General features: G+C 38.6%; 1 protein-coding gene across 2 annotated transcripts; it reads right to left on the reverse strand.

Annotated features, from left to right (window-relative positions):
• Positions 1-602: 602 nt before the first annotated feature.
• On the reverse strand, positions 603-20,219 carry LOC118268857 (sarcolemmal membrane-associated protein). Of its 2 annotated transcripts, XM_035583614.2 has the most exons (13): positions 20,101-20,219; positions 19,490-19,773; positions 14,982-15,098; positions 12,160-12,300; positions 10,361-10,495; positions 9,844-10,212; positions 9,581-9,682; positions 9,162-9,314; positions 7,842-7,935; positions 7,243-7,347; positions 6,479-6,582; positions 3,255-3,482; positions 603-2,773 (listed from the first exon to the last, which is right to left on the reverse strand). In XM_035583614.2, exons 2-13 carry the CDS (start codon positions 19,679-19,681, stop codon positions 2,051-2,053), a joined length of 2,463 nt encoding a protein of 820 aa, XP_035439507.1. In that variant the 5' UTR covers positions 19,682-19,773; positions 20,101-20,219; the 3' UTR covers positions 603-2,050. The 2 variants fall into 2 exon arrangements, with proteins under 2 accessions (XP_035439507.1, XP_035439506.1); XM_035583613.2 differs by having other exon boundaries at positions 19,490-20,145.
• Between the last annotated feature and the right edge of the window lie 249 nt (positions 20,220-20,468).

Genomic DNA, 20,468 nt, shown 5'->3' on the forward strand with positions numbered 1-20,468 from the left:
CGGTTGGAAAATTCATATACATACGAATGGCTATTGACGGAGTGTTTAGTGTTAACCTGGAGCCCAAATTAAACTGAATGACTCTGAAAACGAGTGGTCCTCACGAATAATGTATTGATTCATGATCCGTACGGAAATCGAAGCCACGACACATTATGCAGTAGTCGATTGCTTGCCCAGTGCCAACTGTGGAGTGTGTTAAACTTGAGCAATAAGGTGGACCTCTACCTACCATCTTTCAATATACACTGTTGTAACGTTCGCAAGTTATCCGAGTTTACTTAATTCGTATAAATAATCAGTGTACTCGTCAATGTTATAACCAGTTCTGTGGACTTACGGCAGTTAACAAATAAACTACAAAATCAGCGCAGCTCTTGTATGAGTTATAAATAGATGATGCGTGTCGTACCGACGAGTGGCGTGTCTTGTTAGTCAGCCTTTAATTCGCTACTGCGTCATAACTGCGTAAACTAGCTAGATTTCCCCAAAAACATTTGTGTATGAACAAACAAAATGTCTATTCAATTCAATGCGTGTCATGACGTCAATCAAGTATCTATTTCAGTTTATAAATTCGGGCGGAAAATAAAACACAAAGATTTAAACAAATCAATATTATTTCCAATAAATTTATCAGTACATCCACTTTGAATGCATATTAATTTTACTCAATAAAATACAACATAAAGTCTTCGACAGCATGAACTAAACATAAGAACGAGTATAAGATATAATTTATTTACAATAAGGTGGTTTAAACACAAAATAAAACATTGAACATAACAAAAATCAGTGCAACAATAAAATAATAAATATTTAGACAGTGGACTTCAACGTGGTAGTTATAATAATTCTAAGGATATAATTATTCAATCGTTAGTTACACGAGTTTGTTACAAAATTATCTATTGGCCTCACATCACAGAGCTAAGCGATCTCGAGGGTCGACCGTAACGTGAACTGGCTGAGATGTGTCTCAACTAAATAATAACATCCCCCGCGCACAACAACTCAAACTAACGCCCAACAAACTAATAGTGGCACGACAACATTAAAACTGAAACAAAACTTTGACGCGCGCGGGTCCACTCGACCCGTGACTCTAAACCAAAATGCATCCCTGCTACGTAATATTGTCAAAACCTGCAAAACATCAGAGCTGCGCGTAAATGCGTCCACGACAGACGAAGGGTCATTAGGAGACAAAACTTTGTAAATAAGCTCTAAAAATGTAAAAAACGTCATGCAATCAACTCTACGTCGATTCTAAAGACTAGAAAAATGCAAACCATTCAAAGTAACCGGACGTCCGAGTTCGTCGACGAATAAATGCCCACACCGTGTACCTAACAATGATATGTTTAGCTCCCGAAGCGATGAGACAATGTGAGATAGCTCTGCTGCGGCCGCGAGTCCGTGATGCCGTCCGTGCCCACCAGTAGACCGTAATAAAAAGATGAACACACTATCAATTATACCTAAAATATTCAACAAGGGAAATCAGCTGATTCGAGTAGTCACCAAATGTCGCTCGGCTGAGAATTTCGATAGCTCTCATACAATACAACAATAATTACTATAACTTAGGACAGTCGTTAGGCCTTAAAATTTAAAATGTACAGTTATTTATTATGGCAGATATCAACAATCAATTTATACTATATCGATACGATACTGACACTTTTTACAGAAACAATACTAAGTTATATACACTCATGCGATAACAACGTGCACCGACCCTCGCGGCGCGATCACGCCTCCTCGCTAGCAAATGGCACTTCATACAAGCTCCCGCTACCGTTCCTTCTACTCCGTCGACTGCCGCGGGCCGAGGGCGCACAATAAACCGACTCTATCGTTATATCAATTTATAAATTCTAATTACTCTAATCCATAAATATACCGAAACCCCCGGCCGGCGATCGCAAACAAGAAGCGGCGTTTATATTATTCGTAGTATTCAAAACGAGGTACCGACGGGCCTCGCCCGGGCGCAGTCGGTCGGCCGGCGCTAGGCGAACCCGGGCGGGTCCCACGTGGCCGTCCATCAGGACGCGCGCGGCAGCAGCACGAAGTACAGCGCCGCCGCCAGCAGCGGCACGGCCAGCGCCAGCGCGCGCCGCAGCGACAGCGCGGGCAGCGCCGGCTTGCTCTGCAGCGCCGCCAGCGCCGCCGCCAGCCGCGCGCGCTCGCCGCACGCCTCGGCCCAGCGCTCCTTGGCGCGCACCAGCTCGTCCTCCAGCGCCAGCAGCGAGCCGTTGTGCAGCGCGTCGCGCAGGCGCTGGCCGTCGTGCAGGCGCACGTAGCCGGGCCCGCCCGCGCCCTCGCCGCCCGCCGCGCCCTCCGCGCCCTCCGAGCCCGCCTCGTCCTCGTCGCGGTTGATCTCGGTGACCGCGGAGTCGGTCTCCTCCTCGTCGTCGTCGTAGTCGAGACGGAACATCTCGTCGATCTCTGCGGAGATCTTGCCGGCGTCGATGGAACGCTCGGGCGTTTCTTGGCTATCGCGCGGCTCGTCGAGCGGCGCGTCGGTCTCCACGGCCTTGTCGGCGACGGGCCGCTCGCGCACGGTGGAGGTGCGCAGCCTCTCTATCTGTTGGTCCCGCGCCAGTAGCTCGGCGCGCAGCTTGCCCACGACGGCAGTGAGGTCGTCGATGTCGGCGCGTGTCGGCCGGAACGCAAGCTCAGCTTGCATCTCGGCGACACTCGACGCTAGTCGCTGAATCTCGGAAAGGTTGGACTCCTCTGCCACAGTCGAACGGGTGAGCTGAGCCTAAAATAATATAGAAAATATATTAAAACGAATGTTTATGTCAATTAAGTAGTCACAAGTGCGACTGAAGATATTGACGATGAAATATTCTGACTTTACTAAGAATCTAACTTATGATGAGTAATAGCTGACACTAGAAAGCCTTCTAGTTAAGTGAGTAACAATATTATCCGCAAAGTGACAGGCTGTGGTTAGATCCGAAGTGTCTAACTAGGTGCGGAAATGGCTCAAAAGTGACACAGCACTACATTTTCCATTTCCTAAAGAGATAGGCAAAGGTGCAATATGAATTGTAGCAAAATATTTTGTCTGTGTGATACAACTTAATAGTAGTTTACCATGAATTATGAACTGAGAATTTCGATAGCCGAAAATCCCTGAAAAACCACTATGAGTATGAGCGCTCGATCATCGAGGCGGTTATTAGATGACGATGATAATGACGGACAGGTAATAGCCGTTGATATGTGTGTTCCAGTACCTGCAGGTCGGCGATGCGCGCGCGGTATGCGGCGGCGTCGTCGGGGTCTATGGGCGGCACGTCGTGCGCGTCGTGGTCGGGCTGCGCGGCCAGCAGCTCGTCGCGCGCGGCCCGCAGCTGCTCGTTGTCGGCGGCCGCCGCGCTCAGCCGCTCGCGCAGCACTTTGATCTCCTCGTTCAGCCCCGCCATCACGCGCAAAATGTTCGCGTACTCCACTCCAGCTTTGCTCTGTACACAAATATACTTTTATTACTGGTTTGTTTTGTTTCATTTATATCTTTATATATTGTTGCTTAAAGAAGTGTAGGGAAGAAGGAACGAATATTTTTATAATGACAAAGACAGTTCAAATCACAAACAAAAGGCAGTCACAATGTGCATCACTTAAAACTGCAATGCAAATTAACAATGAACGCTACAGACAATTAACCGTCATAATTCCTGTAATAAAAATTATTATTATTTCAACTTCACAATTTGAGTCATTTCACTGATCAGAAGATCTTCCATGCAAAATCCACCTTAATGACGTGTTAAGATCATTTCCTAGCGACCAAGTAACAGGGGGCGACGTATGCGCAGTGGGCGGGGCGCGGCTGGCCCCGCCCACTGACTCACGAGCTGCAATAAAGAACAAAGAGCATCGAACGAACTACCGCGCCGTGAAATTGTGCATTAACATACGTAATGATACGCTCGCCTCCTGCCACCCTTGCAACGCTACCGACTATATTACATTACGATTATTATTTACCTACATTATTTATTAATAAGATATTATAACAAAGGACCATACTTCACTACTATGATGTCTTACCTGACAACTTAAAAATACGACACAAGAATGCAGGTAGGTACAACACAAGATTACTTTTCTTCCTAAACAATAATTTCTGTTTATACATTTTAATACCGGTTTTCTTTACTAGCTACAGAAGTTAATAAAATTCGACAAAAAGATTATGAAAGAAATTGTTTATAGAGAACAATCAATTTGAAATAGAGAATACAATGAGAAACAATCAATACTTACGACAAAAGGAAGAATTTACGAAAGTAGATTGATATTTAAGTCAAACAAAACATTAGAAAGGCAAGTATGGCGAAGTTTCAGTAATATCTTACTCACATTTGCAACAAAACCAATACATATCTGCATTACTCAGAGACTATGAACGAACGGGAACAAAAAATCACAAAAAGTAGTAAAAAGGTTTCTCGAAGATTCGTGACAGCGACATCAAATCGTAGCGACGCCAGCTCATCAAGCTAAACCGTTCTGACAAACTTATTTATTACATTTTCAACCTTATCGTTTTGTAAATAAAGTTGAGAAGAAAATAAGGGTAGGTATAGTAGATAGAGATTTGCGTTCGAATTGGAGGCCTATTGAGTCTGAAGTCTGAAGCGATGATTCACACGAACATTCCGAGGTCGAATCCAGTCCCAAACAAGTGTAGAGCAAGTACAATAATTAATAGTTTTTACAGCGAACTAATTCATGCCGACCTGTGCCTGATATGGACTGGCGTTGACTGATCTATGCCGTTTGTCCTTATGCGATGAATAAATGCAAGAAGTTTAGCTTCAAGTTAAATGTATCGTAGGTAATTAAGTATTAGGTTATAACTATCAAAGATGAAAATTATTTACAAGCTTAGCTCATAATAAATACTAGATGTATGCATATGGTGAAAATCTTACGTTTAGGAACAAATAATGAATACAACTTAAAAACAATTCACAGTTTTTTATAACAACTATCGTGAGACATACTAAATTAACTAAAAACAACGGTTTACGCGTAGACTGCAAGACGTCGCCGCGTCTGCGCGCGCCGCTTATGATGAAGAGTGCCATTATGACTTGAAACTTATAGAGCTTTTCTCAGAATATTTATGAGAATAAACGATTGTTTTTAGTTAATCCACAATATCTTAATTAGGTCCTAAGATTTGACGACTGTGTAATTCGACAATTTCTACAAAAGACTATACAAAGATGCACTTCTACATACATTTTTTTCCAATTAATGAAACAATAATATGACTGAATAGTGGCCACAATGCGACACCAGCTGCCTAATAACAAGTGCGATTCCCGAATGAAACAATTCTTAATGCAGTTATGTCAAAGTTATGCAAAGAAAATTGTATTGTAGTGCAACAACACTACATACATCAACAATCCGTGTGATTTCATAGCTAGATTCGTCTACAAAAGAAGGGGTTCGTCTTAGCTTGGCAGGAAAGTTAGAGATCACAGCTCTAACCCATCGTGTGCCCAGAACGTGAATCCACGCGAGACACAATGTATTTTCTATTGTGTCTTATACATATACAGCATACTAGAGGTTAAACTCATGTCCTGCCTTTATCGACTCTTATGAGTATGGAAGAGCAGTGGTGGTGACAATCGATTCTATTCTGGTGACACCACAGGGCGAACACTATGTGCGTCGTTCGTAGAGCCTGAGGGCTCACTATACGCTGAAAGCATACAGCGTCCTCCGCGTTCAATACAATGACGCATTCAGGATGCTGTTGGGATTGCCTCGTTACTGCAGCGCATCGGATATGTTCACCAACGCTCACGTGGACTGCTTTTTTTACGACAGTGAGAGAGGTGCGCATCCTATGTATGATTGCCAGTAGGCTTGATTATGCATTTGTTAATCACTGCTGCATTCTGTCGGCAGCCGCACGTGCACACTGTCACATTACTGCAGTTTAGTTTGTAGGTTAAATATGTGTATGTGATAATGTCTTATTAGCAGAGTGTATAAGTCAAATTGTTACAAAAAAATAAAATTATGAGTCAGGTTATTTGAAAATAACAGCAATGTCAACGTCAACGTCACGCCTTTTATCCCCGAAAGGGTAGGCAGAGGTGCATATTACGGTACGTAATGTCGCTATACAATGTACACCCACTTTTCAGTTTCACCATTTGTGTTATAAGTCCCACGTAATAAGGGGTGAGCCTATTGCCATATACTGGGTACAATTCCAGACTCCGTGCTACTACTGAGAAATTTTCGAAAATCCGAAAAAAACCCAGTAATACTTTGCCCGACCCGGGAATCGAACCCGAGACCTCTTGACCGGCAGTCGCACTTGCGACCACTCGACTAACGAGGCAGTCGAGAGGTCGAGTGGAGTAAAAAATCTATGAGCCATGTTACTTGAAAAGAAATAAATAAAAAGCAACAGGAATGTACTCACAGGTGATTCTTCTCTAGTGCTGGGTTCGCTGTACGTGGAGTTGGCGTTGTTGTCCGCGTGCAGCTCACCGTCCAGCGGACTCGGACTCTCCTCGTGACCTGGGTCTAAAATGGAAATTATAATAAATCAATTCCTTTAGAAATACTAATAATATTTCTGCTGAAACGTTTGTTTGGTTGAACACACTAATCTCCATGACTTCTTGGTTAAAATTATTTTTTGTATTAAATAAAACATCGCGCTATGATAAATGGGATTCTCGCAGTGTATGAAATGAGAAGTCTTTTTTAATTTTATTACTATCCCGAAGAACTTAGACAATCTTCTTTTCGTTATTAGTAAATTTTTGAGACCAATATCATAGGGGACGAAGCTATTGCGCTATGCGACTCAATTCTAGACTACGTGCCATTATTAGAAAGGATTTCTAAAATCGAAGTTCTCGATAAGGGATTAAGGATGGCTCCACTAGTTTTAAGACTCATTAGGGGCCCGTCGTGTACCTTCAATGAAATCTTCAGTAAATGAAACTTTATATGCATAGATTATCTTCTATTATATAAAAACGAATCGATAAACGTGTTGCTAAGCGTAAATCTCGAGAACAGCTGAACTGATTGCGTTAGTAATTTTTTTGTAAGGTTTGTTATTGTTGAAACAAGGTTTTTATGTAAGAAAAGATTAAAAAAGATGCTCAGAAAACTTTCCAATGCGAAACAAAGTTCGTGGGGTCCGCTAGTTGTTTAATAATAAGCGATGATTACCGTGGTTGAGCCGCGACTGTTTTTCATCATCAGTACACGAGTCAGGCTCGCCCGTTTTATCCTCGCCGCTCCCACTCACACCACCCTCTTCGTTATTCTGTTTTTCTGTAATAACAAGAAATATTGATTATTATTAACAGCCGCATATTTCTTTCAATATAGTTAGAAAGACCGTAGCTAGTAGCTGTAGGATCATAGGTTGGTAGTAGGTATATAGTAGTATTCTGCCTACACGTTTAGCCTCAAACTGTACTGCAATAATTGATGTTATAGTATAATAGTGTCGTGATGGCCCAGAGTTACAAGACTTCTTCAGCTTTTAATGCATGAGGGTACGGATTCAAAACCTATTAACAGGAAGTACCAATGTGACTATATTCTGGTTACATGTACAGGCACTACTGACAAACAACAAGTGAAGGAAAACAACGTGAGGAAACCTGGGCTTATTATTTCTAATTGTAATTTTGAATTTACCAACCCGCATTGAGCAAGCGTTGTGATTAATGCTCAAGGAAGAAGAGGATTTTAGACAGCAGTGCCTATATACAGGCTGTTGATGTATGTATGCAGTCTAATAGTTAATTATCGCTACTCACCTTTACTTTCTGAATTATAAATATTATTTGTCTTTAATATTAATTCGAACTCCTTCGCAGATTTTCCTTCGGCTGATATCGCTTTAATTCCGACCTGAAAAGAATTATATCTATTAGATCCATGAACATTTTTGACGAAGGTTTTATAGTATTTTAATTCATATAAGTTAAGAGTTCGGTTCGTCGGGTTCGGTTTCGTTACTTTTCATCAATAGACAGAGTGATTACTAGTCAAAATCAAAACAACCAAATGAGAGCTTCTGTGTATAAGTAATAAGTCAGTTCTGTTTCTGGAGATCAATTGGATAAACGGATGAAAAATCGAGATAGTTAGTTTTATAATACGTAAAGTAACGTAAAGATTAACTTTACGCATTTCTCATACTACTAAGTTACTCTCATCTTGAAAAAGGAGGTAAAATGCTGTATTTAGATACAAATGCACGGCATGTACGAACTATCGTCTGAGACAGATCAATCAGACTACTAAACCTAATGCGCTCTAACAAGGTGCGGCTGACAGAAGCCAGTATGACGTTGACGTCTCTCTTTAGGGATGGACATTAGAAAAAACTTTTTTTATCGCTATCGATACTCGCAGCATATTACATTTAATGCTCTTGAATTTTTTTATTAAATGTGTGTGTTATTTAGTTGTGCAGTCTAACTACGTGTATATACTTGTCAAAATAAATATTTTATGACCGAGCCCTGAGGTGTTTCAGAGTTACAGTTTTACAGAACCGTGAAGAAAACAAGGATATATTAGTTTGTATATGTTAGATTAAGTACCACCACGCATTATCAATGGCGCCGGAAATGTCTAGAAAAATGCGTACTACATATTTCTGCTCAGATAATGTCACTGTGGTTTGGGCAGAGAGAGCCGCGTCTACAGTGGATTTACCCACATAATTAAAGGTTTTTTAAGAATGATAATTGAACGACGCACGATTTTCGTTTTTTATTCTAAAAAAACATCGACTACCTATCCATCGTAGCCGTACATCCCATCGCATAACACTTTACTTTATTTTTCATTTCATTAGATTTTAATTGAATACTAGAACATTCCGGTTGGTTTTAATTTAATTAACTACGCATCCGAATGATTTAACATAATACGAATGTGATACAGCTAAAATATTAAAGCATAATTTTTAAATCGCAGCAACTTTCAAGAGTGATACGAAACGTCACTGAATCTGTCAGCCGCACCTTGTTAGAGCGCATTAGGTATAATATGACTTGAAATTGGTAGTGTTTGCTCGATTAATACACATGAGTAAGCCGTATTTTCGAATGAAATGAGTAATGTACCTTGTTGAGCAGATGCTGCGGCAGTAGCAGCTTGATGTAGTCGGGCAGCGCGCGCACGGCGTCCTCCAGCGTGGCGCCGCGCGCCGCCTCCGACACGCGGTTACTGTCCGAGCTCACCACCAACATCTTCGCCTCGCCGTTTTGGACAGAGTACTGCAACATCGAGCATTCACATTAAGAACATAATTCACCATAATGTCAGTCACAATTAATCCACTGCTGAAATAGGCCTCTTTAATATTATCCTGATCGGCCAGTTTAAATAATTTAGGTATTTCATTTATTCATCAGAAAATTCAGGGAAGGTAAATTATTATTTTCAGTTACTAGACTAACAAAATCAGTGGTTCAATAGCGCCATCTGGTTATAGTGACATCACATCATAAGTATTGTGAGGATATGAGTATGGATAACTTACAGCGAGTGGCAGATGGTTGCGGACGGCCAGCTCGCGCTCCTCCGCCGCGGCGATGGCCAGTCGCGCCGCGCACATCTTGCGCTCGCACCGCGCTGCCAACTTCTGCAAACACACCGCCACACCACGTTATACACACATACAATAACGTCATACACTGGCAATATTAAACAGAGAACTATCTAATAATGCGGAAAGCTTTCTAAATAAAAATAACGTATTATATTTTTATTTACTACAGTAGAGATTTGAGAGACGGCAGGTACCTGTAGCTCGGCGAGCGCGTTGTTGGCGGTGAGCCGGAGCGCGTAGTTCTGCTGGTGCAGCGCGGCCAGCTCGCGGCTGCGGCGCTCCAGCGACTCCTCGAGCTGCAGGCGCTGCTCGTGCGCGGCGCGCAGCGACTCCTGCGCCACCTCCTGGTAGTTGCGCTTGTCGCTGAGCAGCTGCGCCAGCTGCGCGGCGGAGGGCTGCGCGCCCACGGCCAGCACGCTCTCCAGCGTGTGCACGCGCAGCAGCAGGCGCTGCTCGCCCACGAACAGGTCCCACGCCGCCGCCGCCGACGCGCGCGTGCGCTCCACGCACTCGCGCAGCGTGCGCAGCCGCGTCTCCAGGGACGCCTCGCGCTGGATCGCCTCCTGACATACCACGCATACGTACATTAGAAAACGAAAGAGAACTGCTCTGTTTATTTAATACACATTTGAATACAATGGACGAATTAGTTCTATTTCTATCAAAACTCATGAAAAAATAATAACGCAAAATTAATAAAGTAAATATTACCTGTACAAAATTGTTTAACTGATACAATTCTTTGAGGTCGAGAGGTGTGGTCATAGTGGGGTTGAACGATAATTTCGCCTCCTTTCCATCGGGATGGTATAGCTTGAGCAGAGCGACCACGGGCGGGAACGTGTTCTGTCGATTCAAATTATACAAAACATTAATAAAGTTGAAGAAATATTCTATAAAAATAAGTTAGTCATCATCATTATATACACCGGAAGATGTTCATAGATGCACAAAGGTCTATCCCTTAAAATGAGTGAGTAATAGTAATGACAACAAAATTTCTTTACATGCATAACAGGATTTTGTAATTAATACCACATGAGCGTGACTAATTAACTATACAAGCTTAACAAAAAATATTATTATTATCAGTTTCCCTACAATTTAGCCTAAACCGGTCAACGAACTAATTGATGACGTAAGATCTTGGGAACATCCAATTAATTTATAATTACAACAAGATGATACAGATGACACAGGTGAGATAGAATTGAACAGTCTTGATTTAAGATCAGCCAATCTAGAAACCGGTTGGACAAGTTAGCAATACGCTATGAAACTTTAAAAAACGGGAAATATGTGAAATACCTTTGTATATAAAGTAGATTGAAGAAAAAACACATTTATAGAATCCAAACAATAAAATCCAGATCTTGTCTTAAGATAAATCTTCAATCTTTTTCGTATAGAGAAGTTAGATACAAGACACATAATGATAATAAAATCTACTACAAATAGAGGATACTCTGAAATATCAAACCAGTGTAATTCTTAGCGCCCTAAGGCACAGCCTAAGGTAAAAATACTTCAAAATCGTAAATAACTAATATAATATATAAATAATAAATAACTTCAAAATACTTCAAAAACGGAGATCAGAGAACCTTCTCCATTTCTGGTCTTCCGAGCTGATCACATCGTCACCAGACCTTAAGATAACTTGACATCCTAAACAAGTTGAGTGAATTCGAATTCGAATTTTATAGGCATAATTTTTAATAGGGCAACGAAATTATTAAAAGAAACATCAGAGGAGTGACTAAACAATAGATTACTTTTACAAAATATCTTATAAGTCGATAGTGAGAAAAAAGACAAAATTATTTATACTATACTAAAAAAAACAAACATACCATTTTTACCAGCAGTGTCAGTCAAAGTTAACACGAACAGTGAAGTGAGTGGCGACGGGCGATATGCAGCGACCGCAATAATTTATACAACAATTGATGCACGTCTGTGGTCATTGCGAACACTGGTGCCCGGGCTGTTGTTCAGCCGGGTACATAGATGTAACACCCGTACGTATTATATACTCGTCATCACGCCTTGAAGCGGTAGACGTATCAATGGTATGTGCACTTTTCCGCAATATTAATAATGTCTTCTTCTTTTATAAACCGTCAAAAAATTAGGGTACTGCTCAATCCGAGAAAATCACAATACAGTTCCAAAATCTACACTACGAAATACTTGGTATAAGAAACTTCACTATCTCCAAAAATTTGTAATGCTCTAAATATTAAACACGATATCGAAAAAACTATATCACAATCCACTCCTAACATACACGTAACAAATAGTTCAAGTTCAAAATATTTTAGACGCGCGTCAATAAGAACAACAACACAACAATCCTGACGAGACCCAGTCCATTCTTCCGTAATGAAATGACCATCACATATCACAATCAAGTCAACGAACTCTTCCGCAAAAGTCACCAATCAAACAAGCCTAAAGGCAGCCCACTACTTGCCAACGTACGATGCATGTCATCATCACTTCCTCACCTTCTCAGAATTGCCAGCATTCTCCACGACTGGTATTCCAAACTGCACCACGTCACCGGAGAACACCTCGTGCGGTTCTTGCTCCTTCGATATGGAGCACCGGTTGTTATTGATGAACGTGCCATTGCTGCTCTGATTGTCCTGTAAACAATCAAACACGCACGTCATACTCGAATACCTGCGTACCACAACAATGATGTTGTTTATAAACATCGTTCATTTATTATGAAGGATTTGTTAATTTCTAGTTATCTTTTCAACTGATTGACGAGAGATTTTGTATGAAATGTCCGTTGTTTTGTACTAATAAAACTTTCTAGTTGGATATAAAGTTAATCTAGAACATAGTATGACGAGATTTCTGCATTGTTAATCGTATCTATCTAGACGTGGAATACAAAAGCATTCTTTCAACACAAATAAAAGGTGAATGTTTCTAGTCTTTCTTATTGATGCGTGGTTCTATTCTGTTCCTTAATAGAAGATGTTTATACCATTTTTCTAAACTAATAATAATAAACGTCACAATAAACGAGCTACACTTTATCTGTCTATTATAATTTACATACTAAAATAAAATAAAGTCCAAAATGTATCTCATCTTATTTCATATTTAAATACATTTGAGAGGCACGGCAAATGTGATTGTGTTGGTTTCTTGATTTATTTTATACTTACTGTTTTAACGTGAACATTATCCTTATAATAGGCAACAAGCACAAATAAGTGGAGCTGACCTCTTTAAGTTCCTTTGGCCTTTTGAGAATCAATCTCTAGAAATATATATTTTAATGTTGGGCCATATTTTACTATTTTATCAAGTATACGAGCTCAATTTACCACCCAACCAATGAGACAGAATACATTATTTAACAAAATAGGTTTTCGACAATCGGTCTTATTTTTTTCATGATAATGATGACCAAATCATATAACTATATCTTAAATACATACAATTATGTAGCAATCCATCATATTTAAATGGTATTATTCCACGTAGCAAAGTTAGCAAACAAATGCACTTTGCAATACTGAACGAATTTATCATAAATACATTTGAAATACCTACAGTTTATTAATTAGTGCATGTTTATCGATCAGAGTCACGACACAGTTCTACAATGTACTTATTTATTTAAAGCTACCTTTGTTATTTATGTAACCATTTCATCCCATTATAATAACGATAGCATTTTAGTATAAGGAAAATATTCTCAACCATCAAAACATTACGCGACGCCCAGCAAATATCAATTTCCATGCGATCAGAATCGAAGAGCCAATATAATCAAAGCGATCAACCTTAGTGTCTTCATTCTTTACAACTCTTTGTGGATTTTACGACGTAACATCAATGTTACGCGAACAATTCAGACGTTTGTAGGCAAACAACCTCTAAAACCGGAGACGCAGCTCGATAAACGAATTACCATGAAGACAGGCGCTCATAGAAATCGCCTGTGGGCGGATATGGTGAGAGCCGTGCTCGAAATACTAGGCTCCAACCTCCACGTAACAAGTACCTCCAAGGTTCTTTCATAACTCATGTAGGATGAATTGGCTTTTTCGTAACCCTCGTAATAATCATAACAACTAATTTAGTCATACTTATTATGTTACGAACGAGCTATTGTGACTTGGATGTTTGAGATTGTGTCGTGAGATTTTCGGTCGGAAATGTACGGTCCTACATACTTATGTAAATAGACGTTTCTGTTCTTGTATCGCGTCTTAATTACACATTTAAATTAGGAATATTTATGCGTTATAGTTTTTACTTGTTGAGTTTTTTCTATTCTTTACTTAATTTGAATAGAACTTAAGTAGAGTACTCCGGAACGGAACGGAGCGAACAATCGCAGCTGTCTCTTTATACGGTTTTAGTATGTTAATGTAAGCACGGATCTGATGTGGTGTCACATAAATCGGGTTGTTCCACTTGAAAACTATTCAATTTGAACCTACGAGATTTCAACTATGTAGCTAAATTAATTCTAATGTCGAGTTTTAAAAACAAGAGGTAAAAATCCCTCGGGTGGCGATTACTCCTGAATGACATGGATAGCCTATTACTAAGTAATTTTGATAACTGTTACGAATGGGTTTTTATATTAGAGCTTAAAGTGGAACAATATCATAATTGCGTCAGCTGCCTTGCAGGGTATAAATCGTAAAAGGTTGCAAACACACCATTTAAGCACATATTGTTTTAGCAATGCTGAGTATTAGAGACACAGTATTTTTTATCGCCTGATCGGTATAACGCAATCAAGAAACACCTCCAGCTGCCCTCATTAGGTAGGCCATGGCGACCTCTCTAGGTGTAACAGCTCCGCAATAATATGTACTGTTATGGAAAAGAACTTCGCAAACCTGACTGGCGACAATTGAAAAACTACTACTATAAAGAGCTGGTTCCTTTGTTCTATTGTTCAGGGTGATCGCAGCAACTACTGAACCGATTGGAATCGTTTCTTACAAATGAATAACTCAAATTCTTTAACTGTTCGTTGGGAATATTAGACGAGCTTGTCAATGCTGCAATTCAATTGAAGAATAGATAATTGCGTAGTTTTAAACACATTGTTACGATCAAATGATTCAAGACAGTTTTAAGACAGCTGAAGTTACATTCATGGCGTGTAGCTATTGAAGTTTCTTAATCTAGTCAGTACTTGTACCTAGACATGATATTTCGCATGCAATTCCAGTGACTGGAGTAATGATAGTGTTCGGCGCAACTAGCCAGTAATAGCAGGAGTGTTAGTAACAATTGGTCGTAAGTTGGTACAGTGTACATAGCAGCAATTTGTGGGACTCACCACAAGGTAAAAGTGGCCCTTGTCGTAATAGAGCGTGGCGTGGTGTCGAGACAACACTCGGCATTCGAATATTGTGTTCGTCGGGCTCGGAGTCGCGCGGTACACGTTGCGGCCAATCTGAAACATTTCAAACATTCTGTGAATGCAATACGAGCAATAGATCCGTCAGATAACGCCAGCTTCCTCAATTATCAACAAAATATGTAAAGAATTCCACTGTTTCGACGGTCTACAGCCGTATCATTTGCAACTATTCTTTCATTATATTTTTATATCTATTATATTCGGAAACATGTTTATGGTTAAGTTAGTCAAAAGGTCACAGGAAAACATTAGCCACATCTATAACGATGGATGTATTTGTACCTATACGAAGAGATGGCAACCTAATTAACCAGTTAATGTTGCGTACGTCAGGACAGATCGAAATAGATTGATCTGTGTATCAACATGTTATTTGTATGTGAAATATACTGTAAGTATCTACTATTGAGATCAATGGATCTCTAGCTCACGACGTGACACACATGAAAGCTTGCATTGTTAACAAAGATTTATTTATCTTGGATGATACGACATCAAGGCCCCGCCTTTGTTTTAGTACTAAAGTGCGTGTTTACTATCCACTAATGAAGTTTTACCCTTTTTCCTATTACTAATTACTTTGCATCACGTGCTTTGTGGTAAAGGTAGAATAAGGGAAAATTATTCTCAATATCGCGCATCTTTTACTGCAAACCTATTGTCATTGCTCATCATTTCCAAGTATTTGGAAAGGAGTTAGTTTAGGAGTTGTGCTACCTAGTTGATGAAAAATATTCAAATAGATTTCTTTATAAAAACATTGCGTTATTAAGGACTTCATGTTTACAACCGGAGTGATGATTAGTCTAATAAGGGTACGAGTACGTAGCTTGCAATTAGCATAATTTATAACTTAGTCAACCACAAAGTCTAGCCGAGTTCACCATTACGTATTTACTATGCTTATAAAAAATACCTTCGCCTTCTAGTCAAGCGCATGTGTAAACGACTCTGTTCCATAATTCATGTGTTATTAATTCAAACGATGCTTTGCATTATTACGCCCGTAACATAATTACTCAGATGCACGCGCTACTTATAGGTTATTGATTTGCAACAATCGAACTATGAACTAAGAGCTCGTTTAATTTTCTTTTAGTGCACTATAATGCCCGTATTTAATAAGGCCGGCGCTACTTAAGTGCTACAGGAGCTATAAGCGGCATCTTTCAGCTCATCTTATTACCATAATTCTGCGATCGTCGAGAGATTCGCTTGCCAAACACTACGTGCTACTAACTCTCTCTATCTTTTACTTATAGTATAACCCTTCATTGTTTACTTGAAAGTATTGTAAGTTTCCTCTCCGCTATCGTTCGAGCTTTAACTTACGACCTCGCAATCATTGCAATATGAATCAATTTTATTGGTAAGATAAAACGCAATAAAAAAACACAATGAGTCACATGATACACGAGCTAGTTATTGTTAATTGTTTTAATAATAGCGAAACTTGGGACAAAAGCTTCCTCTACAATAACATGAGGCCGATAAGTATCGACTTCCTTACTGGCGTACTAGCAGATGCGTACTCAGAAATAGCACAATTTAATCTCATTAAATTTAATTGCCAATGCACAATTGTGGTCGTCTCAAGCACCTCGGGTCAGGCTGAGTCAGGCGCGCACGGCTGTGTTCGAGCATCTACCCTGACAGACAACCGAGCGCCTGGATTGAATACCAACTAAATTATGGATAAATGCAATGATTTGAGTGTGACGAGATTTACAATTGCGTTTTATTTTAATAATGAGTTGATCTGAACAAAGGCTACTAAATGGACTATTAATAGTGATCTGTGAAATACGTAGGTATGTGAAGAATACGATTATCTATAACAAAAATGTCTTTGTTCCAATTCTATTGAACTATTTCCTTTTAAATAGCTCTCTTCCTTCTTTCTCCTCGCGAGGCTAGTTGTACTCGGAACATTCCATTCATTGTCCGTAGTTTACGTCAATAACAGTGACACTACTCATGTTTGTTGTTCTATAATAACTGGAATGGCTTTGCTTATAACCTGGGAATAATCTATTCAAATAGCTGTTTTTAAATTCGATATTTTAACGACTTGATCCTTTTATCCATATAGTGAAAATAACGGTTGATATGTGAATCTAAATAGCAAATTAAATCGCGAGAAGTGGGCTTACAATAGTCCTCAATTAACTAATGGACTTTTATTAGTACCAAATACCAAATAACATGCTATTATCCTGAATCAATCACGTCTGATATTGATGATACGACAACTGGTCGGTAAATTGTCTTAACTATACCAACTATTCGTAAATAACAAATGCTATTAACAAATACTCATTGAGGTGGTCAAGACCATTAACCAATACCATTTTATATTTGTTTTCATTTTGCATTCATATTTTCAGACACTGAAAACATTTTAAGACATATATGTTGTTTAACTCGTGTGGCAAAGGAACGCTAATTGAGTAGAATAAAATTATAATCACTTATCTTTATCTGAAAAATAATATTGCCATTGCAACTCTCTCTAGTTATAAGTATAGTATAGTATTTATAAAACACATAATAGAACATAGGTATTATACAGATAGTACAAAAATTACTACTTTTTGCACTACTGTTTAACATGAAGAAGCTTTTAGTGCTCATAAAAATGGCAACAGATGTTACTATTGTATTGCTAACCCGCATTGAGCAAGCATAGAGATTAGTGCTCAAATTTTCTCTGAGTGAGAAGAGGCTTTTGGTCAGCAGTAGCCACTTACAGATTGTTGATCTATGTATGTATGTATTGGAACATGACATAATATGTGAGGTGATGTTTAAGTAAAGTATATTTACTACCATTACTATATTTTAATTAAATAATTCTACTCTTCAAATCCGAGTAGCTATCTGCTATTTTCAGTAACCCACCTGTTGGTAGATTTGGCCACTGGATTTATAATATTGACATCAGCTCCCTTACAAAATGTGACTGGCTATATGGCTATTTAGCATAGAGGATTAATAATAACAGAAATTGAACTGGCTATTAAATAATGGAGAAAAGGTCAATTCAGTATAGTGACCTGTATTGCAATATTTGTAACAATTTGCATTTGTGATATTCGATGTTGAAACTACTTTTTGTAATATGTTAAATAGCATCTATGAAGATATGTAATTTATTAATTTATAGTTTGATGTTCAAAAGACCTTTTGGTGTGATTGAAATAAATTACTTGACTTGAAAAACATATTGCTACTTATATATGTGTCTGATTGAGAAGGATATGAAATAAGTAAAAATAATATCTAATAGTTTTGAAATATACTTGTAACCAGAGGAAAACTTATTTATATCTCTAGTCAGCGAACATAAGATGACAAAAATTGAGATAAATTGAAAAATTATATCAATGACATCTAGATAACTTTTTATCTCCGTATCTTGTTGAGCAACAGATTAAGATTAGTCGGAATTCTTTTGTTAGTAGCAAGTAAAGAGACTTAAAATGTAATGTTTATAAAGCTATTGAACTGAAGATTCCTTTGTTTAGACAATACATAATATGATAGTCAAATTAATTTAAATGATAATGAAACTTACATTTGGACCTTTTTTTACATGAGTGATGATAATATGTTATTAGAGGGAAAAATCTCTGTTGAAAAGAATTTAATAGTTAGTCATGCTATAGTTCCTTCTACTTACTACTCAAGGAAATAAACATCTTTTACAGATCTTATGAATAATGTTTGAAAAATTTCATGTTTTTATGCTAATTAGCCTTGTAAGTGTTACAGCAACATTAATGGTGATTGTAATTAATAGACATCAGATAATCCAAATATAACGGAAAATAAAAAAGTTAACATGCAGTTTATTGAGATTCGCATAGATCTTTGTTAGGTGAACATTAAAAAAAATATATATTTATTACAGTCCAGTAAGAAACTATTAACTACCATTTATTAAATTATTCTCATTCTAGTAAGCTATGCCAAGACCAACTAGAGATTAATATTAATTAAACAGTTGTAAAGTCTCACTGTACAGCACATAGAATGTCTAATAAAGGCAAGAAGGCTATAAAATTATTCAATAGGAATCCTATTAGATAGTATTTAGGAACAATACAGTATGATATGAATTTACATCAAGGTAAATAGGCTAAGCAAATAGTCTCATGTTTGTAGTTACCTCTAGCACATAATACTACATAATTACACTACTCAGTTCTTTTTATCTAAGTACTAAGTCACTGGCAAGTCTCATCAATTGACATAGGTACTCTAATTACTGGACAGTACAAAATTAACACATTACACAGCTCATTCTCAATGGCATGTTCTAGGCACATCTACCTTGATGTTTTAAACACGATTTCTTGCCCACAACAAGTGACATTGTCATTCTGCTCAGATAATTTAGCACAAATTAAAGGAAACATTACCTTGACTGGCTGCTCCAACGTGACTCGACGCTCTTCAAACGGCAACGAGTTCGAGTGAGGAACGAAGATTGCCCTGGGCACACCGCCATCCTGGTTGTTCTGTGGCTCTGGACCAGGTGTCCAGTTATAGTCCATATTTTTAATAGTATTACTCATGTTTGGTTTCACTTTCTTGCTCTTTGCTATCACCATCGCACACACTGCTCCTCAGAGTCAGCATTCGTGCCCCGTACGTTATTTAACGAGTTACACATCGATGATCGGAACCTAAATCTATTCACTAGCTGCAAGGTGAAAGGTGAGCACTGATCACTGCCATTTTGGAGGTCGAACACTCTTTTGAACTAACTTGAGTCAAAATGTTGTAGTTGATTAGATATTCTAAATTTCGAGACAATTATGCAAACACCATTATTTATGAAACTTGATTCCTTTCGTCGACGTAGGTATCAACGAACGATGTATAAAAAATTTAAATCTGGAAGGGGTTTATCAAAAATTGCTAGCTAATACTAATTATTGTATAGTACAAAGAGTTTACGCGTGGCTCAGTATTGTAGAAATATATTATTTTCAGGGCGTCAATCAAAATTATCATTTGAGGAACTTACGAAATGGGCGCACGATTCGGACATTTGTTTTGTTGAATTAGAGGTGTCGGATCTAACTAGTTGACTAAAATCTTGAAAATCGACTAAATTTTGAGTTTTAATGAACGGGGTTGGCCGATGAAAGCTAAATCCAGATGGCGCCAGCATAGATGGAGTGGCAGCTATTATTCTCTATTATTTTTACGTTTATAACATAAAAAACATCTATTGGCTTACGCCAATTCTTCATTTGAAAACTTTGTATTAACTGTGAATATCTATAGATTAATAAGCTCAGCATTATGTGTTAAAATAAAACATATCGTGAAACTAAAAGACGAACTATTGCCTCATTCTATTCGTTAGACAATAATTTGATTTATAATATA

This window comes from Spodoptera frugiperda, chromosome 2 (genome assembly GCF_023101765.2).
Source record: "Spodoptera frugiperda isolate SF20-4 chromosome 2, AGI-APGP_CSIRO_Sfru_2.0, whole genome shotgun sequence".
NCBI lineage: Eukaryota > Metazoa > Arthropoda > Insecta > Lepidoptera > Noctuidae > Spodoptera > Spodoptera frugiperda.

What these genes read in the sequence shown, in the direction of transcription:
- LOC118268857 (XM_035583614.2), bottom strand. Translation starts at nt 19,681, where the DNA reads ATGGTGATAGCAAAGAGCAAGAAAGTGAAACCAAACATGAGTAATACT. An exon ending in ATGCTGGCAATTCTGAGAAG is followed by an intron (nt 10,496 to 12,159) that starts GTGAGGAAGTGA and finishes TTGAATCGACAG; the next exon opens with AACACGTTCCCGCCCGTGGT. An exon ending in AGTTAAACAATTTTGTACAG is followed by an intron (nt 10,213 to 10,360) that starts GTAATATTTACT and finishes GTGGTATGTCAG; the next exon opens with GAGGCGATCCAGCGCGAGGC.